The sequence below is a fragment of the Carassius auratus genome, chromosome 7, assembly GCF_003368295.1.
Source record: "Carassius auratus strain Wakin chromosome 7, ASM336829v1, whole genome shotgun sequence".
NCBI classification, from domain to species: Eukaryota; Metazoa; Chordata; class Actinopteri; order Cypriniformes; family Cyprinidae; genus Carassius; species Carassius auratus.
Genome location: NC_039249.1, coordinates 30,476,339 through 30,502,929, shown reverse-complemented (window position 1 = coordinate 30,502,929; position 26,591 = coordinate 30,476,339). Strand labels below are relative to the sequence as shown.

The following is a 26,591-nucleotide window of genomic DNA, read 5'->3' as shown; positions in this document are numbered from 1 at the left end:
CTTACTAGACCTGTCTGCTGCTTTTGACACTGTTAATCACCAGATTCTCCTGTCCACCCTCAGAAAGATGGGCATCTCTGGAACTGCACTCCTGTGGGTTAAGTCCTACCTCTCTGACAGATCCTTCAGTGTGTCTTGGAGGGGTGATGTTTCAAAGTAACACCACCTTGCTACTGGGGTTCCTCAAGGCTCAGTACTTGGACCACTTCTCTTCTCCATTTACATGACATCTTTAGGATCTGTCATTCAGAAGCATGGCTTCTCTTATCACTGCTACGCTGATGACACCCAACTCTACTTCTCATTCCAGCCAAATGACCCGATGGTAGCTGCTCGCATTTCAGCCAGTCTGAGTGACATTTCTAGCTGGATGAATGACCATCACCTTCAGTTTAACCCTATGAAGACAGAACTCCTGGTGATTGCAGCTAACCCATTGCTTCATCACAACTTCTCTATACAGCTGAGCTCGTCAACCATAACTCCTTCGAGGACAGCCAGAAACCTAGGAGTTGTGATGGATCATCAGTTAAGCTTCACAGACCACATGGCTACAACTACCCGGTCCTGCAGGTTTGCCTCATACAACGTTAGGAAGATTAGACCCTTCCTGTCAGAGCAAGCAACCCAACTTCTTGTCCAAGCTCTTGTTCTCTCCAGACTGGACTATTGTAATGCTCTCCTGGCGGGCCTTCCTGCATGTACTGTCAAGCCTCTGCAAATGATCCAGAATGCAACAGCGAGGGTTGTCTTCAATGAGCCAAAAAAAGCTGACGTTACTCCTCTCCTCATCAGGTTACTCATTTTCAAGAAACATCTAAAGACTCATCTTTTTCGCCTGCACTTAACCAAATAACGCTAGCACTTTTCCTTATCTTGTCTTTTTTCTTTTATAAAAAAAAAAAAAACTGGCTATGCGTTCTATACTAGACTGATTCAATTCAAGTTTCAATTCAAGTTTATTTGTATAGCGCTTTTTACAAAACAAATCGTTACAATGCAACTTTACAGAAAATTATGTTTCTACAATATTTAGTAGTAGCTAGTAGTTTGTGCACATTTGACAGGATTTTAGAAAAAATAAAAATAATAATAATAATACAAGACGTAGTCAGCTAGACGATGAACTATCAATATTAATAATTAAGTTATTATATGATCCAGTCACACATTTAGCAATAATTGTTAGTTATGTTTGTTGATTCAGGGTTAGCATCATCTGAGGTCCTCTGAGGGGTCAGCATCATCTCGTCTCAGGTGTTCTGGATCCAGACTGGAGCTTGTGTAAATCCTAGTTACCACGGGATGTAAATCCCGTGGCGAAACATAGAAACAAAATACAGACATCATTAGCATAGCTGCTGATCCAACAAAGTAAAATTAGTTTAACCCAAGCTAATGAATAAAAATGCACCTTTGATCAGATGCAACTACACTCACAATTAAAAAGATACATTATTCGAATGCTTGGCGAAAGAGATGTGTTTTTAATCTAGATTTAAACAGAGAGAGTGTGTCTGAACCCCGAACATTATCAGGAAGGCCATTCCAGAGTTTGGGAGCCAAATGTGAGAAAGCTCTACCTCCTTTAGTGGACTTTGCTATCCTAGGAACGACCAAAAGTCCAGCGTTTTGTGACCTTAGGGTGCGTGATGGGTTGAAACGTGGTAGAAGGCTAGTTAGGTATGCTGGAGCTAAACCATTTAGGGCCTTATAGGTAAGTAATGATAATTTGTAACTGATACGGAACTTAATAGGTAGCCAGTGCAGAGACTGTAAAATTGGGGTAATATGATCATATTTTCTTGACCTGAGACTTGTCATGGCACTTGTATACTGTTGTTCTCTTGTTGACCTGACTGCTTCTATTGTTCTCATTTGTATGTTGCTTTGGATAAAAGCGTCTGCTAAATGATTAAATGAAATGAAATGTAAAATATATGAAAGTTAAATTTTTATCATTACATTATGGAAAATAATGAACTTTTATCACAATATGCTAATTATTTTAGAAGGACCTGTTTAATGCCGCGAGTGGGGCTTGAGGAAGTGACGTCACCTGTATCTGTGCAGTATGACCTGATGCAGCACCTAAAGCGAGACACAGGAAACAGAAATACTGCAAATTTTGTAAACCACATTTAGTCTCATTTTTATTCATCAACAATATTGCATTGTACAATTAATTATAGTCATCGTCACTTGACCAGCATTTACATTGTGTCTCATCTCGTTTTCGTCACATGATAAAAGTTAGTTGACGATGATATTTAGTCATAATTTTCATTGACAAAAGCAACACTATTTAGCAGACATGGGCCAATAAAATGTTAGGCTATTCAGACATTTTAATCAATCACAGACATTTCTATTGCACACTTGAAGGAAATAGTGAATCAGAGGAGCATTAAAGGGGGGGTGAAATGCTCGTTTTCACTCAATATCCTGTTAATCTTGAGTATCTATAGAGTAGTACTGCATCCTTCATAACTCCAAAAAGTCTTTATTTTTATTATATTTATAAGAGAAAGATAGTCTGTACCGATTTTTCCCGGAAAAACACGAGCGCCTGGAGGCGTGACGTGTGGGCGGAGCTAAAGAATCACGAGCGCGAGTAGGCTTTTGCGTTGAGAGCGTCTGGAAGCTGTGACACAGATCCAGAGGCTGAAATTTAACAAGAGCAGCATCAGCAAAGGTGTCTCTATGTGGTATGTACTGAAACTGTATATATTTGCTTAGCGGTTTTGGAAAATGACTAAGTTCCACTTTATGTCGTCTATTTTTTTTTTTTTTTTTAAGCTGTACATGTGGAAAGTGTAGTTTGATGACAACCTCGCATTTTGTCTACTTGATGTGCTTATGCGCTGATAGCTAAGTTAACAACACAGAGATATTTGAAGCAGTTTTACTCACCGCATGCAGTTCCAACACACGATCGTGACCCTTTTTCGTTGGGACTGCATTATCCTTAAGAAATAAACGATGTGCAATCCGAAATGCAGGGAACAAACAAAAACACTTGCAAAACTCCGTTGATGCTCTGTAAAACTAAAAACTCCATCCACTGGTCCCTTAATGCTGTTTCTCTTTTGGTAATCTGTGCAGGGTTGTCTTGTCCTGGCAACCAAAAACACACTTCTTTTGTGACTTTTTGCGACGCTCTCGCTCTGATCAGGCTGTGCAGGGTTGTCTTGCCCTGGCAACCAAAAACACACTTCTTTTGTGACTTTTTGCGACGCTCTCGCTCTGATCAGGCTGTGCTCAGCCTCTCAGTGCTCTGCTATACGGGAGCGCGCGCTCTTCCGGCAGAAGTGCTTGTGACAAACCGGAAGAGGTTTTTTTTGGAACAAAAATACTCCTTCAAACGTACAACTTAATTTTTGAAACTTTGTCCATGTTTAGCATGGAAATCCAACTCTTTAACAGTGTAAAAAACTCAGTATGCATGAAATAGCATTTCACCCCCCCTTTAAATTGTTAATTAAATGCTCACAGTGGCATGGCAAAGCAAAACATATCAGGTCTTCAGAAAGACCAGAGTACTTTTAACATAAAATAAGAAATTTGGGATGAGAATGTATGTATCTCAATCAGTCAACCATACTGAGAACCATTTAGTAATGGCGTCTGCCTTCAGGATGCCATCAAAATTTACTGCTGCATCCTAAAGTTCACTGTCCAGTGGAGAAGGAAAGTAGAGGAGCTGCAAGGGGCTGGGGTTGGAGGACAGCTATGTAAAGAATGCAGCTGTAATTTCTGACTATTGCCCAGCACCCATCAGGGTTCCAGCCTTAGTCCCTTCCAGTGATAATGAGGCTAGAGGAACAGCTCCTATAGAAGATTTTCAGTTGTACCTCATTGTGAGAGGAAAAACATTGAGCATCCACTTTTTTCCCCTATGTTGAGTTGTTTCAGCACAAAGAAGTAGTCCTGGAGTGCAAGGAACCAGTGCACCAGTGCCTTTGCCTCAGATAATCTACTGTATTATGGCAAGATTTGCATTAAGGAGTCAAGTTTTGGCAGCCTCTGGCTGTTAAAGGCACGCTGATGCTTGTTTCTGATGTATCCATTTTCAGGATAAACACCAGAATATAGTCTCAAGCGTGAATTAGGTTATTCAAGTTCATCGATTGTTCTGCAGAAACAAGCCAATAAATTTTAGCAAATAGGCCTATATTGACTAATGGACTTACATCTTCTGAATGTCCAAATAAGTTACACATGGACAGCAGGTTGTTAGGAGAATGCATGGCAAGTTTCACCCATAGAGGGAGGCTGTAACAAGGGGAATCTCGTAAAAATCGTTTGAGTAAGGAAGTTAAATTTGACACGCTTTTTCTTAGCTACAAGTGCTAATATACTGCAATATCAGTTGGACAGATGAGCCTATTAAATTTTATCATCCATGTTTATTTCTTGCAGACCTCACTACAGATCGGTATAATCGGCTTCAAACTTCTGTGCATTTTTTTTTAGATTAACTGTTGGTCACCAACTGGATCAACAGCATCTGTTCTGCCAGTTTTCCAATTTGCAGTCTTATTCCAATTGCATGGACTGTTTTTAAGCTGTTTTTAAGCACTTTTTTGGGATTTTATTAGGAGCCAAGTGTAGAAGGTGTGTAACCACTGTTGTTTAAATTGGCGTTTTGTTCTGCTTCCTCTGGCTGGGACTCTATGGCAGCACCTAGATCTGTTTGGAGGAAAGTTGTAATTTCAAAATATTCATATTAATCTTTTTTGTTGCTACTACTGTTACAGTGTTTGTCCAATGTAGTGCAGTGATGTGGCACAGGTTTGGTCTAGTATCCCGAAGGTTGTAGGTTTAAATCCCACTTAAGGTCATTTCAGAGTTGTATCTCTGTTGTCCTTTGGCCCTTGGTATTATACTTACAGTACATATATTGCTGTCTCCATTTATATTTCTCCTAATTTCTTTGCACTTCATTGGTTTTTGTGTGTCATATCAATAAACTTTGCCACATCTATGTTTACTTAAAAGGTTTTTCATGAGATGATGGTGAGATTCCGAGCACTTTCATGATGTACATTAGTCAAGCTACTCAGTTCAAGTTCATTCCACTGTAGACAAATGCAATGCTACTGTTGTTTTTAAGGAGAAAAATTCAGGGATGCCTTCAAAAGAGCGATGAATGATCAAGGAAATTGGCTCCACAGCTTTGAATCATTTAGAATGTCGCAACAGGCTCTTGTTCCCCAGAAAGCAGGTCAGATGAGAACCATTACTCTTGTAGAGATCACTGAATGACATTTGTTTTTTTTTTTTTGAGAGTTTCATTATCAGCCAGTTCCAAGTGTCACCAAAACACTCTTTTTGGAAAATGGGGGGAATTCCTCTGTATCCTCCTCATATAGTGACGTGACTCCATTTAGTGCAGTATGTTAATAGAAACACGCATACTGTTTGTGAAATTACAGTGTGGCGGAAAGATTTTAAATTACTGATTGACAGGGTTCGTACAATGTGCTTAAAGTACTTAAATTTGACTTTTTTTTTAATGTAAGTCCAGGAAAACCCTTGAAAACAGAAACATTTTTGAGAAGGTACTTGAGAAATACTTGAATTTTCGAAGGGCAGTATATATGAAATTAGTTTTGCTAATTTTATGCTAAATTAACGATGCACCGCATCTGATATAAATATAGAGCCGTTCCGCCTGGCTTTTAGCAGCGCATGAGATCTTGCGATATTACTCCTTATATTAGTGTAAAGTTGTGTTTGTGGTAAAACCTTTGATAGTACTTTCATTATATTTTTCGGTCTTTTAATGCATGTGCTGTTCATTTGGGAATGCATATAAAGTCTGACGTGTTTTGTGTTGCACTGTTATCATTTACAAGCATGGAACACGTCTCTATCTCAGCAGCTCGGCACACAAACTCTTCCTCTGCATATACAGTGCTGTGAGTTTGTCACCCACTCTAGTGTCGATAAGCCGTGAAATAGCTCATAATTTCCCAAGTGTATGATACAGCGTTCATTCTTTAGGTCAATCATACAAAATCAAATGAAAAAAATCAGTTTGAGTAAGGAAAGCGATAACTTTGCCATAATATCCTTTCAAAGGTTAAAGTAAATGGTTAGAGAGTCGGACTCCCAATTGAAAGGTTGTGAGTTTGAGTCCTGGGCCGGCAGGAATTGTGGGTGGGGGGAGTGCATGTACAGTTCTCTCTCCACCTTCAATACCACGACTTTGCCCTTGAGCAAGGCATCGAACTCCCAACTGCTCCCCGGGCTCCACAGCATAAATGGCTGCCCACTGCTCCGGGTGTGTGTTCACAGTGTGTGTGTGTGTTCACTGCTCTGTGTGTGTGCACTTCGGATGGGTTAAATGCAGAGCACAAATTCTGAGTATGGGTCACCATACTTGGCTGATTGTCACGTCACTTTCACCTTTATGTGCTATACTTTATTTGTACCATTTTGTTTTATTAGTTTATTAGAATTTGAAAATCTTTGATTTTAGCCCTTAAAAAACAAAAAAGTCCTTGAAAGTCCTGGAATTTCATTTGGCAGTTTCTGTGCAAACCCTGGATTGATCTGTTCATCTGTGTTGATAAATTTACTCATTCAACCTTCATAGGGAATAAATGTTTGTGGGATTGAAAATTATTTGTAATCTAAATACTGTGCTGAAATTGAGGCTTTGGAATTTTTTTACCTGTGGAAATAATGATACAATCATAATGAAAACCAGTTCATCACATCCCGACATTCCACATCTATTGAGAGCGGCATCCTAGTACCAGCACTGTGGCATTTCTTGAAATTAACTTAATTCAGTATTCAGGATGTGGTGGTCATCATGACCCAAGCTAAGCATTTCAATGCTGTGAGTCACATTAATTTGTTAAGCAGGCCACTTACCATTCAAATGCCTGGAAGGTTAATTCTTCAGATTCATGAATCAGTCCATTTACCACAAGCATGTATACAGATGCCAGCTTGCAGACTTACTGTCAACTTCCTGTTGCTTTCCTGGCTGAGTACAAATAAACCAAATCATGACACGGTAAAGAATGTGTAATTAAATGGTCAATCAAAGCAGTAATTCTTTTCCTTTAGACACTGGTGGTTCCAGAAGGTTACAAAACTGTTTGTCACGTCATGTCTTTGAGCTTTGATGACCCCCAGCTGTCAGCTGGCGCTGTTCTCCTCTATGGAGTCAACTGTATGTCCACTGTCCTCTCTATTGCTTTCGTTCTCTAAATTTCACAGTGATACTGTTAATCTTCTTTATTTATATTGCGCCCTTTACTACTGAGCCTCGCAGGAGATTAAGAGAGAAGGCCACCCATGAAGAGTACTTCACGGTATCATCAGGCACATTAAGACTGAAGCATCATTCTTAATAACAGGCTCAATGTCTTAAGGTCTCCAGAAAGGTCCTTTCAATTTGTCTGCTTTAGTCTCATCCTCACTATTTTTCTTTGATACGCTTATCCAGAGGTTCGTAATGCAGGGTGGTGTCTTTCACGTAATGACCATGATAGCCCATTATCTTATTATGCTTTATGTCTCTCTGGATGGTTTTCCACACATTGTTTTTTTTAGGAATGACTAGACGCTATACAGTCTTTAGATTCAGCAAACTCCAAACTCCTATACTATTTATCCAAAACAATATTCAAAATTAGAGTTAGTGAGTCCCAACTCTTACTTAACAGTAATTTATTGACTAAAATTACTAATAAAATGAAAATAAAATGACACGAAAATGACTAAAATTATTGTATCATCATGGTTGTCAAGTGTTTTCACTATTGGATAACGGATATATCGGTCGGGCTCAAATTTGCATATAAGCACCCTGAACTGTATGTGCTAGTCTTGGAGTAAAGTCATTGTAAGTGCAAATTTCTCTCCATTCCAGTTCACAGTATTTAATAGGGTTTTTTTTTATATGTTCATTGTTTTAACGCATCTGCAGGGACCCAGCATTTCAGGTGTTGTGTACTTGCCTAAAGCTACACCATTAACCCACTTAATGTAAAAATCATGACACACTAAAAAATATTTTTCTTTTATCAGATTGAAAAAGGCAGCACTGGAATGTATTTTTCTTCATAATTGAACCAAATCCTCCCAATAAGATTGAAATGTGTTTTCCATCTGTGGGGGTATTTTAATCCTGTGCTCCCACTGATAAGATGTGGTGGATCTTGTGGCATGTTTTCACTGTCTGAGCAAATCAAATGGGCTCCAGCGCAGGGGGTTAGACGGGAGAGTTTGAGAGGTGGGCATCTTTATGAGCTTGCATGTCTGACGCAGACTCAAACGAGACAATTAAAACCAGATTGTGAGCAGTGGGACATGACTTGGGCAAAATCTCTCCTCCTTATCTGTGTAAATAATGAAGTCTCTATGTTGTTATGAATAGGTCACCCAAAAATTACAATTTGCTGAAACTTTAATCACTGTCAAAGTGCTGTCAAAATGAGGGTCCCAAACAACTGATTTAAAACATCATTGTGATCCACATGACTTAAGTATATAATTTAATGTCCTGTGAAGTGAAAAACTGTGGGCCCTATTTTAACGATCTAAACACAAAGTGTAAAGCGCACAGTGCAGGTGCACTCAAGGCGTGTCCAAACCCACTTTTGCTATTTTAACGATGGAAAAACGGTCTGTGCGCCGGGGCGCATTTTTGGAATCGGTTGTCCCTATTCTCTTAATAAGTATTGGGTGTGACGTTCAATAAACCAATCAGAGTGTCATCTCCCAGTCCCTTTAAGAGCGAGATGCGATCCATGGCCGATCGCTATTTACATGGTGGAATTTGTTGGCGGAAAAGCTGAATGTTTCTCAAGCGGAGAAACCGATCTGCTCGTGCATGAAGTAAAAGTGTGCGAGCTAGGGGTGTAACGGTATGTGTATTCATACCGGACCGTTTCGGTATGGTGCACTTGTGTACCGAATGCAATATTTTGTATGTGGAACATAGGTACATTTTCGTATTTCCAAACGAACATATTAAGTGGCAGAAGTCTCCACGTTCAGCTCAAATCCCGCCCTGCAGTTGATTCTAAGGCCGGTGACACACTGGCTGTGTGGCGTGAGCTTGGAGTTTCTGCTGCGTGTCAGTTGCGTGATGGCTGCTTCGCATTTTCTGTGTCTTTACACACCAGAATCGTGCCTGACGCGGCGCTGCTGCTACTGTAGGTGACATAGAGGGAGACCACCGACAGACCAGGATCTTGTCTTCACGACAACAATATCTATACTTCATGTTGAGCATAAATATAAAGCTTACTGATAAAGGACACCATCAACAGTATTGACAGCAAAATAGACTATGTTTGACAGGTGCAATATGCCAGTGTGTCACCGGCCTAAAGTTTTCAAAAGGCATCACACGAGTGTGAACATCACTACAACTAGGAAAAAATTATTGTAATTCAAACGCAGCTCCCGTCGGCATTTAAACAGACCTTTGCTCTTAATTCCGATCGGTCCAACGCAATAACGAAATCTGAGCAGGTCTAAAAACTGAAACTGTTGATGCTGCACTTTACACTTTGGAAAAGTGTAAAATCTGTTTTTTTAAATATCAGCAGGCCTACAAGCTGGGATTGGTAATGCTGCACTGTAATCATAGTTATTTATTTATATTTTTCATTATATTTTATTATATGATATTGGTTTGAGACTGAGACTGAGAGTATTTAGTAGAGAACTTTGCAGCAGTATTTTATTTCTTATTTATTTAACAATAAGGGAAAGAAACTTTTTAATATATATATTAAAAAGTATTAAAAAATAAACTTTTTAATATATATATTAAAAAGTATTAAAAAAGTGTAAACAAATTGTAAAAAAAAGTTTATAGTAATAAACAACCTGCAGTTTAATGTTTGCATTTCTTTCCCTTATTGTTCCGAAAATGAACTGAAACGTGACTTTAAAACCGAGGTACGTACCAAACCGTGTTTTTTGCGTACCGTTACACCCTTCGTGCGAGCAGATCATCTACGGGACAAGCAGGAATCCACCAAAGCTTCCCGGGGTGAAGAAGGCGTGGGAAGAAGTAGAATTTCATTCATCATTATAAGTAGTAATAGGCTGAATTGCAAATAGGTAGCCTCATTCTAATACACGCGATGACTATCCATCATTACATTTTTATATTTATGTTGCCTACTCTATAATATTCTTTTACACTAATCCTTTTGTTTTTAATATTTGGCATGTTTGTGTGATGTGCATCCCTGTGTGTAATAAGCAAAGTCAATGCGCACTGTGGACTCGCCCAGAGGCGCATGTTTCTGGCCAAAATGATGGTCCATAATCCATAATAAAGCTTCTTCCAGTGAAAAAGTCCCCATTCCCTGATGTCCTCCTACATCAAAGTCCACCGACATATTTGTATACAACTGTTTTCATCTAAATCAGGAGAGAAATATGCACAGATCAAGCAAGTATTTTACAAACAAAAACATTGCAAAGCAGTTCTAAACAAATATGTTAGATTTTGATGTGAGAGGACAACAGGGGATGGCTTTTTCATTGGAGGAAGGGTTATTATGCATTATAATGGTGTTGGTTTAAAGTTAAAATGGTCTTTGAATTTGTTTCTTACAATCACACAGCTTTTCACTTCACAATTCACTTTCACAAAACATTAATTGACTGACTGGTGCTGTGAGAATTGTGGATTATTGTGTTATAAATTATGTTATTATTGGTACAATCAATACACAGAAAAACCCTGCAAACCCTCATGACTTTCAAAAGAAGCAGTAGCCTTTATAAAATAACGGGTAATTTAACTTTTTATAACTAAGGAAAGTTAGTTTATGTTGTAAATTATTGTGATGTGAGTCCCCAAAAATCATTTAATACTTTTCACTTCATTATTACACAACATAATATTTTGTCATTTTATGTAATTTTTTTTTTAATTGCACTGAAAAATTGTACTGGAAAATAAAATCTAAACCAAATGAATCCCCAACCAATACAAAGAGTACATTTCTAATAACCATTGAATTGAATTAATTTTGATATGTAGTTTGTTACCTACTACGTTTTTGCCTAAATAGTTTATTATTGAGTTTATCCTCCCTTTGTCCCATAAACTAAGTTTGGGTTGAACATGTCGTAATAACTGTGAATTTGTTTTTTTGCTGATTGCATCTTTTGATGTGATTATTTAGGAAATATAATTTTTCCCAATACTCACATGGAGACAATTTACACACGTTTAATTCATACACTAAAGCAGGACTTGTATAATGTGAGACTAAACGATTTCAAATAACATCTCAGCCTTTGGGACAGGACCCCTGCACAAAACAAACCCAAAGCCCAGCCAATTTCCAAAAGCAAAATCTATAAATAGACCAGCACCTCAGTTTTACTCCAGGTTCCAGCTTTGTGGTTTCATAACAGCCAGCATGGGTCACTCCTTAATTCATCATGCAAGCCTATCTTAACTTTCTCCATCCTTTGCAACACTAACTCTGTCAACGCGCTGTCACGCTTTCGTCTGATAGGTAAGCAGGACCCCCTAACTTAATTGGCTCCTGTTATCGTTTTCTCTTGCTTGTTGAAAAAAAAGGCAGAACTGCTCGTTTGACCTCATGACCATTATCACATTTGACGTATTGGAGTGCAGTGCTTTAGTTTCTTTGAGGAAACTGGATTGAGCCTGAATACCGAGCGACAGTCACTTTATACAGACTAAACTTGTCTACATAAGCTCAGCTTTATCAGTGATTGGGAGAACATGTAATCGTGTGATCTTTATGCATTATTTTCTAGTGCTCTCTCAACTCCTCAACTCAGATATTTATCAGTGCTGAATAACAAAGAATTAGGAAACAGAGCCCTGCAATCCCCCATCAGACTCTCTGTCCATCTCTGCTGAGGACATAGAGGATTTTCTGTGTTTGCTCTTTGCTGTTCTTTTTCCACTGATCAGGCAGTAAACAACTCATCCTCTCGGAGAGCACCACTTTTAATCACAAATCTAAATAAACTTGAAATGATGGTCTGAGGGAAGCATTTTAGAATCTCCTAATGTTATAATAAGTTATGATCTTAATTGGAAACTAGACTTTGTTTGTTATAATGAGAGGATATTTCTGTGATACATTACTCAATGCTGCAAAAACACATATGTTAGAACCTTTGAGGCTTCCTCAGCGCAAACAGAATCTGATCGCACAGGTGCTCCTAAATATTTTTTTATAGTTGCACGCAGTAGTTTTTAGTTATATCCAAATGGTCGCACTGTAGAGCCCTGCATTGCTGAATGTCATGGCTTTGTTTGATACTATTTTTGTTGGCGAAATGGAGCAAAACATACAGTATTTTGTCTAAATGCAGTTAATTAACCTGTTGTATAAAACCAATGCCACATTTGCAAATTTGTAAATATTCAGGGGAAAAAACACACTCTCTGGCAACACACTCACATTCTAATATGCTGCATCATGTAGTCAGTTGTCGTCCTACGTCTTGTTCATACAAAACCACCAGTAGCTCTGCACCCCTTTACCAGAATTCATTACTTCTGACTTATGTGCTCTCAATCTGTTTTCTTTTTATTTATTATATTCTTTAAAGCCCTTGCTACGTGTACTGTGTTTAAGTTAACTGAGACTTGTTATAGCATTTGTGTATCATTGCTCTTTTGTTGTTTTTGATTGCTTCCATTGTCCTCATCTGGTAAATGACTAAATGTAATGTAACTGCATGCAGTATAAGATGACATACAGATCTGAGGCTGGTGCATTTACTACATTAATTTTTATTTTTATTTATTTTTTTCATAATTGATCACACCTAATTAACATGTTAAATCGACAGCCTTAATAAAAATGCATATATTGTAATGTTATAATTATGTTACAAATACTATAATTGTAGTGTTTTGATTGCTTTTTGATAACACAAAGTGAATGCCTTTAAAGTTCCCCTATTATGGGTAATGAAAGTTCCAGATTTTGGTTTTGGGATTCCGCAACAACAGGTTAACATGCATGCGAGGTCAAAAAACCTAACTTGCTTAATAACTCCAAAACGGTTCGCTCAACCGCTAATTTTTTATGCTAATCTGCTGTGATTGGTCGATTGGTCTCATTTTCATTTCATTATGCCTGTAAAGGCTTATAAAGCAGCCTTTTGTGAGCACATTTTTACCACAGCAATTTTTGCCGTTACAAAAGCAGAACCTAGTGGCAAACAATCAGTGGGTGGGCAACAAGTGGATGGGCAAAATGCTAATGTTTCATATTGAAGTCAATATGAAACTGCTTTGGATTAGTTTTAAACAGGACTTGTTTCAGTGATTCAGAATCGACTCTTTCCTTTTTAGAAACAATAACTTTATACTCTGTGCACTTTTTAGATGGAAAACTTTGCAGGATGTTTTCATTCACTTAAAGCTGAGTTACACACTGCATGAAAGGTCATTTTCAAAAATCCATAATACGGGCACTTTAACCCAAAATCCGTCTAAATATAAACCGGAATTATAAAATATTTAATACAGCAATATAAATTGTCCATGAAAAATCTCTTTCAGAAGCCGTCCACACATCCCTGTTGTTAGGGGTTTGTTATAAAGACTAATAACAAACAAGCTGATTAGAGTCTTGTTTTAATTCAAAGACATCACGACTGAATCTGACCCAGATGTTGGTTCTTCCAGAATCACATCCAGGGTTTATCTCATATGATTGCGCTGTACTCGTCCACCAACTTGAAGAGTACCTCAGCTACATGGAATTTGATTTATTCCAGACTTTAAAAATTATTTTTGATTGTTTTCTGTCTCAGGTTTCGAAGACGCTGGAGGCAGATGGGGATGGAGCTGAGGATGTGGACGAGGAAGAGGAGGAGGATGGCTTGATCCAGCCAGCTCAAATATTTGCACCCAAAAGTTTGATTCTTGTCTCCAGGCTGGATTACCCAGAAATATTTAGAGTAATTAAAAATCTGTCTCTCTGTCCATCTGTTTGTCCACTGCAATTTATCTAGTCTCTCTCTATGAAACACAGCCTCTCAAAAAAACAGCAACAACATTTTGTTCCCAATATATTTTAGTGATGTCAGGAATGTGTATATCCAATTTTACTCACATTTTTGATGTGAATCCTCTGTACATAACTGTAGTTGGATTTAGGATAATTAAAACTATCACTGGGTTGAGAATGATATCAATCATCAGCTTTTAAATGATTAAAGTCACAGATTTATGTCTGCTGACGGAATAAAAACAGGGATTACAGAGAAAGAGAGGAATATCACAGCTCAAAAGCAGGAAATCCTCTCATCTAAAGTTTTATGCAGACTGGCTGTCTCAATGTTTTGTACCTTTGGCCTACATTTATGAATTTGGCATGAGCTATGCCTGGGAATAAGTTAGTTGAGCTCTATTGCTTGGTGAAAAAACTAATATTTATGGTCACAGACCATATCCCTTAGTATCTCATTGTACCCATTTAAGAGAGCACATTTGTGCCCAGATAGATAGATAGATTAGGCAACACCATGCAGAACACTATAGCTACACCCTAGAAACCACCCAGAAAACCCTAAACAGTATAGCAACCCCACAACATTCTCCCAGAACATTCTAGCAACACCATACCAACCATTAAGAACAACTTTGGAAGTTGTTAGGTCAACACCAGTATTGTTGCACCACTCACATTGACTCTGATTTTGTGTCCAGCAGTGTTTCACATGTGTTTGTGTGTCAGGGACTAGCTTATTGTTTTTTGTTGTTGATTTTTTTTTCTCTCCTAGGGCTGCTTGGGTCTGATTTACACCGTGTACATCGACAGTCTGAGCTTCTCTCTGGAAGGCCTTGTGGCAAACCTCTTCACATGCTTGGTCCCGGTGGCTGGAGGTTCCCAGGTCAGACATTACTTAACCAGAGAATTCCTCATCTGTCTCGAACCCTGACCCCTGTGGATACTCAAGCACACAGAGGGTTAGCCAGGGTTCATCTGTGTACCTGTGTACCTTGAAGAAAGCAGGGTGTCTCATTGCATTTTGTTTTCACTGGAGACTCCCGAGAGATAGAAAGGGCTTTAAGGGTCAGTGAGAGAAGCCCGTTGTTTTGTTTAGAGCTAAAATATTATTAAATGTAGCTCTCATTTTTTGGTTTGAGGACCGCAGTTCTTCACTTTTGTGTCTGGTTTTTCTCTTTAGTGTCTGATTCTCCTAAAACAGCAGATTTATCCCTAAAATGTATGGTTTATTTTCTAAAGAGTTTCTGAATTCACTCTTTATTGTACACTGCGCTCATATAAATCAAGCTAAATGAATAAATCAACAAATAGATGTTGTTAAACAATCTAGAAATTGGTTTCAGGGGAAATGTATTAATGCAGACCGCAGAGTTTCGCAGGCTCTCGTGTTGAAATCATGTTGTTTTTGATGTAATTCACCAATACATTTAAACATTCCTCCAGAAACCATTATTTTTCCCAGCTGGATTGTGGCAGCATGGTGAACAAACAGGGTGTAAGTTATAAACAGACCTCAGGAGAGGTATATATTCATCTTTCAGTTTGAGACTAACTCCATCCCCTTGGAATGCGTCATGAGACTCCAGCGCGCATCTGTTCATGAAACAGTCCATGTGCATCTTATTGGCTCTGTTTAATGCACGTCTGCTGTTTCTTACAATACAAGAGCCAAGATCTAAAAAAAAATTACATAAACCTGCTAAAATATAGAGAGCTGTCCACTTGTTCTATCACTTCTAGAGGGTGTATGTACAATGTGTGTGTTTACAAATGTATTTGTTGAAATGGTCACACTTTAATTTGAGTTAAAGTGTTAATAGTGAGAATATGGCCTTAAAATGAAGTGTTACTGTAGAAACTTAAAACCTTAATAACATTTTAAGTGATTTTCAGTCTAATATAATCAAATTAATAATTAAAAATGTTTATTTTTAATATGCTTCAGCCTCAGTTGTGTTTTTTTTGTGTAGTTCCGAGCTATTATTTGGTATTCATTGTTAATGTATTTATCTTCTGTGTGTGTTGATGTTTTCAGAAGCTCTTTTCACTGGGAGCGGGCGACCGGCAGCTCATCCAGACCCCACTCAACGACACTCTGCCAGTCAGCGGGAAAAGTATAGCGCTCCTCTTCCAGCAGTTAGGTGGGTCTCTTTGACTTTTAATAGTGCTAGGCCAGTAGTAAACTGTATACTGTGAATATTGTGTGGTATACTTCTTTCATGTCAGCTCTTAACTAGACTTTAAAAAAAATTTTTTTTCCATATTTATGCAGACACCTCCTGTCCTTTATAGTTCCGCTTGATGTCCCTTCCTGTAAACATGTTTTTGTAGAGAGGACTCGTATGAGAATAATAGATGAGAACAGGGGCAATTGTAAATTTTTTTTGTTAAATTTCTAGACAACGACAACTCAATCACAACTACAAACCTGCCTGATGTAATATATATGCTGTAAACAGTGAATGTCCACATATTAACAGTGGATGTGTGTGTGTGTGTGTGTGTGTGCGTGCGTGCGTGTGTGTGTGTATATATATATATATATATATATATATATATATATATATATATATATATATATATATATATATATATATATATATATATATACACGCACGCACACACACAAACAGTGGGATAACATAATAATAATGGAACATAACTACATTATACAAAAAGTTAATTGTGACTTGCAATTTTGAGAATAAATGTCAGAATTGTGAGATTAAATTTAGCAATTACCTTTTTTTCAGCATTGTGAGATGTAAACATGAATTTGCCAGAAATAATTGTAGAATTCTGAGTTAATATCTCAATTTTGAGAAAAAAACTTGAATTACAGAATAAAATTGCCTATACACACACACACACACACACACACATATATATATATATGTATTTGTATAAATATAATTGTATATAATTGTGTGGCCAAAGCGTGTTCCTTAAAACTACACCACGAAAACCTGATGTTCTAATTTAAACATGGAAATAAAGTTTTAGGATTCAGAAAAATTCCTAGGTCACAATCCCTTTTGTGACAAGTAAAATCAAGTAATTTTGTGGCAATTTTTTTTGTAAACTCTTTGTACAGACCGTCAGATATTTTTGCTTCCATTTAAAAAAAACTGCGTTTTAGATCATTCTCAAATCATGCTGGAGAACATGATCACCAGCATTACACAAATGTGTGCAATTCATTTCGGTCATAAAATCAAACGGGAAACAAGCCAAATACGAAAAAAAAAAATCTGACATTCCTTTTTCAGTTCAACTCTTTGACTCAAATTGATATGCTGATAATATAATTGCTAATTGAAACATTTGTGTTCAGTTAAAAGAATGAAGTATGTGACGACATGTTAATAGATTTGTTTTCTGTTCTTGTACGAAAGATGTCAATTTTCCTGCCTATTACTTGATGTAGTTCTGCTCTGATTAAGTCACATTGGCTGCACTTTTCGTTCTGTATGCAGAAGTACACCAAAACTGGTCTTTCCACTCAACAAGCTTTCACAAGCTACAATGCACAGATGGTTTTGAAAGGGTAGAGTGATCAGTCAAATGTGTCAGATTTTGAACGAGACAAAAAGACAAAAATAAGTTTTTATTTAGTAAGATGAAAATAAGTTGCTTATTATGAATGGTGTTGCATGGCAACCTTAAGTAGTGAACTGCAGAGGAATGTACTAATGGTGCGTGTGCTGTCCCATGTTCAGCTGGAGCACAACACAAAGCATTTGGACAGATGTACACAGATGCATCATGTCGTACTACCGTCCAGCTGCTAATCAGTCTTGGGCTAAGTAACACCACATTAATGTCCTTAAGGTCTTTTGTCAGCGTGTAAGATTACTTTTTTCAAATTGAACAAACAGATCACATGTTCTAAATCCGTCAAATAAAATCAGAGGATTTAATTCGGCACTCAGTGTTTTCTTCACCTTGTGTTGTGCAACTTGTGAAAGTAGTTTTACCTTTTTCCTCGTTTCACCCGTTTCATTGTCATATAATATTATCAGTGTTATAATCATACTGTGCACTATTTTTAAGATTGTTCATGATTTATTTTGGCCGGAATTTGACTTGAACTGTTCAACTCCAATGTGGACTAATGTAGAGTTTTTCATTACAGTTCACTGGGGGTTTTCATTTTTTATGGATTTATGTAGATCTCTGATTAATGACACTCTTGCTAAACAAAGCCTTCAGAGTCTCTTTATGAACCTGATGACCCTTAAAGCAGCGTGGGCTTTTTCCCTGATCACATGGCTGTCTCTCTGAGAGCTTTGATTTGAGCAGCAGTCGCCTTGTCATCTTAAAGGGTGAATCTTACTAAGCCTGTCAAGATCACATTTCACTACAAAATCTGCACCAAACAGGAAAAAGGAATCATGTGAAGAAAATTAAGAAAGATCCTTTTTTAAACCATTAAGAAATGTTTGCATTGTGCCATTTTTTTTTTTACTTGAGATAATTAAGAAAAATTCCAGTCTGTCATTTCTCATAGCCTTAATAAGTGTGTGTGTGTGTGTGTGAGAGAGAGTGTGAGAGAGAGAGACCCTGGAGCACAAAAGCAGTTTTAAGTCTCTGGGGTATATTTTTAGCAATAGCAAAAAAAAAATGTGTCAAAATTATCGGTTTTTGATTTATGTAAAGATCATGTTCCATGGAGATATTTTGTACATTTCCTACTGTAAATATATCAAAACTTAGTTTTTGATTAGTAATATGCATTGCTTAGAATTCATTTGGACAACTTAAATACTGTACATTCACCATCATTCAAACATTTGTGGTCATTAAGATTTTTTGTATTTGAAGAAGTCTGCATCTTTATACCAAAAATACTGTAAAATAGTAATATTGTGAAATATTATTACTGTTTAAAATAACTTTTTTTTCTATTTGAATAAATTTTTAAAATTGAATTCATTCATGTGATGCAAAGCTTAGGTTTCAGCATCATAACTTACAAGTCTTCAGTGCCACATGATCTTTCAGAAATCAGTTTTTGAAATGCTGATTTGCTGCTCAAAAATAATTTCTTATTATTATCAATGTTAATAACAGTTCCGCTGCTTAATATTTTGTAGAAACGGTGATGTATTTTTTTTCTTCCATGAGTAGAAAGTTCACAAGAACAGCATTTGTTTGAAATAAAAATTTGAAAAGCATTATAGATGTATTTACTGTAACATTTGATCAATTTAATGCATCTTTGCTGATTAAAATAAATAATGAAAAAAAATAATGATCTCAAACTTTTGATAAATTCTAATGTACAAGTTTTAATGGAATAATATCAGTTTTACTGGAAATTCAGCTTTTTCTCAAATTGCATTCAAGAAAAAAAACTCTTGCTTTCCGAGATGTCTCAAGAGCTTCAGTGAGAAACAAACCGATCTTCCTGGATGCCTGTCAAGATCATTAGTACCTGCTCTTTGTCCTGCACTGGAAACCCAATAGAGGAAAAAACGAAATCCCAAATACCATTCTGTGTGCATGGTCTCTGATAAGAGCATCATGTCAGTGTCTCATCCTCCCAGATACATGGTACTGCTGGGACTGATCTTAAGGTTACCCAACCCTGTAATATCCCAGCAACATGCCGACCTACATGAGCTAATAAAAATGTCATCTTGAACTTGTTTGTATAATTTACGCTCTCCCTCCACTCCATTGTTCTCCTCTGTGAATCAACAACAGATTTATCAATGATCAGGCCTCTCTGGCTCAGAGCCTGTCCTGGGTTAGACTGTATTTTCAGATGGGTAACGTCAACATTATTGACCTCTAAAAAGCTGTGTTCTCAAATGCTGTTCTTGTCCGCCATTCTCTTATTTCATCCATTATGTGGCCATAATATCTTGAACATCTCACTCAGCTTCAGGTGCTCTACAGAAGCATCAAAAGAAAAACAGGAAAACTTGTCTGTCAACATATAGTTGCTTGTTTCCTCTTGCAGCCTGCAAACAGATATCATTGCCAATGACTTTATCCATATTTCCTTTGTCTCAGAGTGAGGCCTGAAGAAAGGCCTGTCTATGTGGGCATACGTGTTGTTTTAATCTATTTATTTATTAATTTTACACCATTGGATAAAGTACAAAATAGTAATTATAGGTGACCAAATGAGCTTCTGGCTCAAGTAATCATTTACTCACCATAAAGTTGTTGCAAAAACAATGCTGGCAAGCAAACATTTGACGGTAGCCATTGAAAAAAATGTGGAAGTCAACGTCTGATTACCAATGTTCCTCAAAATATCAACAACTGAAATAAATTCATTCAAGTTTGGAGGATAAGTAAATTATAGTAGTAAATGGTGATCAAATGCTTATTTTTGAGTGAACTATCCTTTTAAATACCATGTCCATTAAGCCAGATGCACATTTGTCTACATTTTAAGATCATATTTTATACTTTATCCAATTACATATGATTAAAAATATAGTTTGTTGATCTCTGATCAACACAGTGGTCTTTCGTTCTTGAATAATTCTGTTTTTTAATGAATCAAGTCACTGATACTGTGACACATTCCTAAAAGCTTCATTCCAGAATTTTGAACTAATTGGTTGAATGAATGAATCTAAATGCCACTTCACATGCAGTTTTTGTGCAACCTCTGGAGTGCAAAGATGGATTTAGCTGATTTCCTTTGATCAGTAACTGCCCTGTATTAAATAAATGTAAAAAATAAATAAATGAAAGATAAAAGAGGTTAAAAGTTGCCTTTGTGAAGGTAAAAAAAAGTTTTAAATATCACCCCTTAATGCAAAACTTCCGGAAAAGTTTCTGTCACAACTTTTTCTTTCCTTTTCTGTGCATGGGTCAGAAATGTGTAGCCGTTCCAAAAGATAAGTGAATGTCACAATGTCAGGAAGAGTTTTACTGGATGCCTCGCACGACGACACTGAGATTCCAAGGAACGTTTAGGAGCAGCTTGTCATTCCTGTAGGACACTGGCAAATGCTAGAAACCACTCAGACCATGACGATTCATGTCACACATTTGCAATGACTTATTGCATTTCTAAAGTGGGTCGAATGGAATGACAAGTATGCAGTTGACTTCATGTTCCTAAACATGTCATCCTCTCTTTGCTCATTGTTGTTTTCAGGTATGTGGTCAACAGGACAGTCAGTGTGAATTTTCATATCTTGTTCCTGTTTATTGGTGCATATCGGAGTTTGACACAGACATAATGGGAACGTTGACCCCGGCAGCGCTGCGGATGTGTCTGTTAATAGCTGGCTGTCTCTGTTTCTGCCGAGCGTGTGATTAATAGCCTCAGTGGTATGTTGATGACAAACAAAAACAGGAACTGTAAACTTTTATCTCTGGCTCTCTTCTCTGACTCCCGTTGAGGAGTTTGCTGTATAATTTATGTCCCCATTACATATTTGTCATTCTCTAGGCTCTTTTGCATCATTGTGATAAAGACAGATATGCAAATTAATCACACCCGCTGAGAGCATTGTTTATTTGCATGCATTCTTGGTGTTGATTTAGCACCAGATGCACTGATGGAGTTACGTAAAAGAACGGAAACGAGCCCAGATTTTTCCAGATCCCAGTTTGAGCACCGATAGGAACCAGCGGCTTCTAAACTATCTTGATTATTTTACAGCTGCTTGCCAAATAAGAATATTGGTTTTATTATTTTACTTGTAGATTAGTTTAGAAATCCTCCTAAAAACATAGTTGGCCAGAAAACAAGATTAAGTGTGCAGCAATATGATAAGAAGAAATTATTATTATTAACCTACAACATTATTAAAGCACTAGTTTGCAAACATGTTTGGAAGGTACATCTAGGAGCAAAATAGGACCTTTTTTGTTTATTTAAAAAAAAAAAAAAAAAAAAATATATATATATATATATATATATATATATATATATATATATATATATATATATATTATTTTTGTATTTTTTTACTATATATATAATAGTAAAAAAAAAATTTTTTAAACATTAACAGTCAAGATTTTTATAGTAATTACAAAATTAATCTTAAATTTTAGTAAAATTGTTTTTTATTATTTTATACATTATATTGTTATTATTATTATTTATATTTTTTTTGGGATTGAATGGGTGGTACAAAAAAATTAAGCAATGACAGTGAAGATCTAATAATGTAAATATGATGTTTTGCGATATATCACAGTGTAAGAGTATTGTGATGTGTGAATTGTAGGGATGCACGATATTGGATTTTGGCCGATATTCGATATGCCGATATTTTCAAAATAATTTTGTCCGATGCCGATACCGATATCGATATATATACAAATATATACTGATATATTTAAACTTTAATTTTACTGAAGAGAAATCCATGTATCTCTTCTGTACTGATTCTACCATAAATTTATTATTTTACAAATGTAGACAGACATTCACATCTGAAAAACAGGTCAATTATTTCACTTGGACAATATCGGTTTGGCTCATCGGCAGAAATATTCATATCGGCCGATACCGATAATGGTCATTTTAAGCTTTTATCGGCCGATACCGATATTGTGCCGATATTATCGTGCATCCCTAGTGAATTGGGATAAATATCATATTGTGATGTTGTAGACAATACCTAACCCTAGTCATAACCTCTCATGTTTTCAGAAAAGGTGTTTGAATATGTTTGCAGATCAAAAATGTCATTAGTAATTGTGCGTTTGTGTCGTTTTCATGTGTTCCAGGGATCCAGAATGTTCTTAGTCTCTTCTGTGCGGTTCTGACCGAGCACAAGGTTTTGTTCCACTCTTCCAGCTATCAGAGATTAGGAGAGGCCTGTCGTGCCTTAGAGTCCCTCATGTTTCCTCTGAAGTACAGGTGAGACAACAACATTGACTGTTACTGATATACCCAGAATAATTGACCTTCAGCTGCCTTGATAACAGCATCTTATTTCATTAGCTACATTATTGTCAAATCTAGTTCAACTGTGAGTGCATTGCATAAAAACTAGGACAACTCAAATGCGCCAAGAAAAGCATGAATTAATGTGTCCTCTTCTGAAATGATAAGTGTGTAATTTAGCAAATCGTTCTATTTTTAGAGTCTCTTGCAACACTATGCACTATTTTTGTTCTGTATGTAATGAGAACAGTCTGATGTTAACATCTGCTGATTGCTTGACATGATGCTGGTTGGTGGTTGCCTAACTCTGATTTGGACTACAGCTACCCCTACATTCCCATCCTCCCATCTCGACTGCTGGAGGTGTTGAGCTCGCCCACGCCCTTCATCATCGGCGTGCACTCCATGTTCCAGAGCGAGATCCAAGAGCTGGTGAGCTCAAGGCCTTACAGAAAGACATTTTTCAATCTGCCTTAAAACAGGTGGTCAGATTCTGGTGATTCATTCGGCTAATTTCTGATTGGGTTTTGGTTTCTGTTTACAGCTCGATGTGATCATTGCTGACCTTGACGGAGGAACAATTAAAATACCGGAGTGTATACACCTCTCCCAGCTCCCCGAACCCCTGTTGCACAATACTCAAAAAGCACTGTCCATGGTAAAAAAAATAAATAAAAATAATTCACATACATTTTAGTGACATGTCATTTATTTAGTGTGCATTTCGAGTTGAATTCAAGTAGGCATTGCATGCATATGTTTATTTTATTTATTATTTTAAACATTTGAAAAAATATATAATATGGTAAAATACTTTTTTCACATTTGAGGAAACTCCTAACCCTAAATATACAGTAGAAACTTCACCTGTCCTACACCACTTTGCTTTTGACCTGAATTAATCTTGAAGACATCGAGGAGGGAGCTTTTACGTTTTTTTAAGATTATACGATATAAGACTTACATATACAATTGCAGTCCAATGGAAAATACTTGCCTCTGCTATTGGTAATTTTGACTTTTCCCACAGATGGAATTCACACTCTTTTTACTGTTTTAACTGTGTGCTGAAATTCCATTAAAAGGATGTTTAATCAGGTCATTTATATAACCAATATCTCCAATGGGCTTGAAAATTGAGTGTCAAAACCATTTATGTTCTAGTGTCCTTAGCTGTCGGGCTGTCTAAACTATAGACTGTAGTTCATGCACTGCACCCAGAACACATATCTCACACTGATTTTGAGCTCAAATAGTAAGTGAAAGATCAGATCGTATTCAAAATAATCTCTCAAACAATCAATAGTCATGTTAAAATGTCTAACAGATGTGTAATGATAGAATTGTGTTATGCCTAAAGGGAATTGTTTTTATTCATTTGGTAAGGTTGTTTATGAGGACAAAAACAACTTATCCATGCTCTTGAGAAAAGTTTTTTTTTTTTTGGGGGGGATTTGGAGTGTTTTTCTCCTGACAGCAATGATACGAGCCAGATCAGAGATACTTTGATAATTTGATTTGGGCCGGTAAACAAGCATCTAGAAACCATCATGAACTCGTATCAATGCCCTGGTAACAACCCTCAACACCAGGTTTACAGAGGAATTGGCGTTTAAATTTATTTCTAAAATACTTTATTTTTCTATTTGCTTTTTATAGTGGTGTAGAAATTCTTCACAGTTCGCCTTTAATCGTCGCTAATCTGCTCTTTCAACGTATACATAACCTCTTGCACCATAATAAGTGATGTTTTTTTACGTAGCATTGAAAGATGATTCTGCTATATATAAGCTATATATGCACCGTTAGTCTCATTCCCTCTGGTAGCAGGATATTTCCTCACTGTAAATACCTTCTTTGTCTTCAGGTTTTGAACCCAGATCTGGGAGTAGCAGATAATGCCTTCCCACCCCCTCGTTCTGCTCCATCCAACCTCAAACTGCTGGTAAGAGCCTGGTTTGTCTATTTTCGCTTGTACAATCTTGCAAGGTTACATGTGAATTTTGCGAAATATGTGGCTGTCTCTTACTGGGTCTTCAGGGGGCTGAAAAATCAGTTCATTTCGAACTCCCATCACGTACACGGTTTATTTTGAGGCGAGAAAATTTTCACTCTGACTCACTCCATCCTCGTACGTTTATCTGGAATGTCTCTCAGTCGCTTCTATTCTGGCTTTCTTGTTTTTGACAGGATAAGGAGGTGAGGGCGGTCTTCCTGCGCTTGTTTGCACAACTCTTCCAGGGCTACAGGTCCTGTCTGCAACTCATTCGCATCCATTCCGAACCTGTGATTCACTTTCATAAGGTGAGAGCGGGGCGCTGATCTGCAGCTTTATCATGTTAAACCTCATTTGGAGAGTAATCAGGCCCATCAGCCCACGAGCGATTAGAAGCAATTACTGTCATCATGCCAGATCAGTCCAGTAAACTCAAGTGCTTGCATAATGACTGTTCCAGAAGGATCTTCTTGCTAATTATGTCCAGGGTTTTCAGTGAGAGGTCTGTAACAGTTCAGCAGGGGTCTGTAGGCAGATGTACAGTATGATACTAATATTTTATGTATTTGAAAATGTATTTCTAAATGGGGTTGATTAATGACCTTTTTGTTTTCTTAAAAATCATTTACTTACCCTCATGTTATTTCAAGAAATTTATTCAAAAAACTAAATAAGCATTAGTCACTCAGCGAATAGGAGCTAGTGCTTTCAGGATATCTAAAACAGCTTAGTTTAAACTTTTAACAAAATGAAACGGGAAATATAAACCTGGCTTTATCCTGTTAAGGCTTCGTTTCTGGAAATGAACGAAATAGATTTAGTAAGATAATGCTATTCTAAAATATAAATGACATTTTAACATAATATCATAATAAACTTGTAATGCAACACAATTGTCCTAATGTTCAGTGATTAACGTATTTTTTGGACTATAAGTCACACCTGAGTATAAGTCGCATCAATCCAAAAATACGTCATGACGAGGAAAAAAACGTATATAAGTCGCACTGGACTATAAGTCGCATTTATTTAGAACCAAGAACCAAGAGAAAACATTACCGTCTCCAGCCGCGAGAGGTGTAGTGCTTCAGTGTATGCTACAGGAGCACTGAGCAGCATAGAGCGCCCTCTGGTGGCTGGAGACGGTAATGTTTTCTCTTGGTTCATTTCTCTTTGTTCATGTCAAATTAATTTTGATAAATAAGTCGCACCTGACTATAAGTCGCAGGACCAGCCAAACTATGAAAAAAAGTGTGACTTATAATCCGGAAAATATGGTTGTTTTTTTTACCCTATTCACATATAGTCTTTTGTTTTCATGTTTAGCTTTAACCAAAGTATAGACCAGAACTGGATCTACTGATCTACTTAAATATCAAAATAATGATGTGTTAATGAATTGCTTACAATTTCTTCTCTCATTAATATTCCTAGAGGATCCAGGGTGGATGTCAAAATTGTTACAATTATGTAAAAATACATGATTATTTGGTGAACATCACCTTAGTAAACTGAAAAAAAAAAAATCAGTAACACTCCAGATGTGCATATTTTGTTGAATTATAACTATATTTTTGTTGAAAAGGTACATTGCCATCTTGCTATGAACAAAATGATTTGAACGCACCTGACATCATAATTACGACTACCCAACTCGTAAATATGAACTTCTTAGGAGGACTTTAACACACTGAATAAATATTAATCTCAC

At 36.9% G+C, this 26,591-nt stretch overlaps 1 protein-coding gene across 5 annotated transcripts in view; it reads left to right on the top strand.

Annotated features, from left to right (window-relative positions):
- Positions 1 to 26,591, top strand: part of LOC113106465 (myotubularin-related protein 13-like) — a 143,504-nt gene that overhangs the window by 57,157 nt on the left and 59,756 nt on the right. For all 5 annotated transcript variants that reach the window (XM_026268408.1, XM_026268405.1, XM_026268404.1 and 2 more), the window contains 8 exons: positions 13,810 to 13,956; positions 14,782 to 14,892; positions 16,045 to 16,150; positions 22,725 to 22,857; positions 23,208 to 23,316; positions 23,429 to 23,542; positions 24,752 to 24,829; positions 25,075 to 25,188. In XM_026268408.1, the coding sequence (XP_026124193.1) occupies positions 13,810 to 13,956; positions 14,782 to 14,892; positions 16,045 to 16,150; positions 22,725 to 22,857; positions 23,208 to 23,316; positions 23,429 to 23,542; positions 24,752 to 24,829; positions 25,075 to 25,188 (912 nt within the window). The remainder of the gene's footprint in view (positions 1 to 13,809; positions 13,957 to 14,781; positions 14,893 to 16,044; positions 16,151 to 22,724; positions 22,858 to 23,207; positions 23,317 to 23,428; positions 23,543 to 24,751; positions 24,830 to 25,074; positions 25,189 to 26,591) is intronic.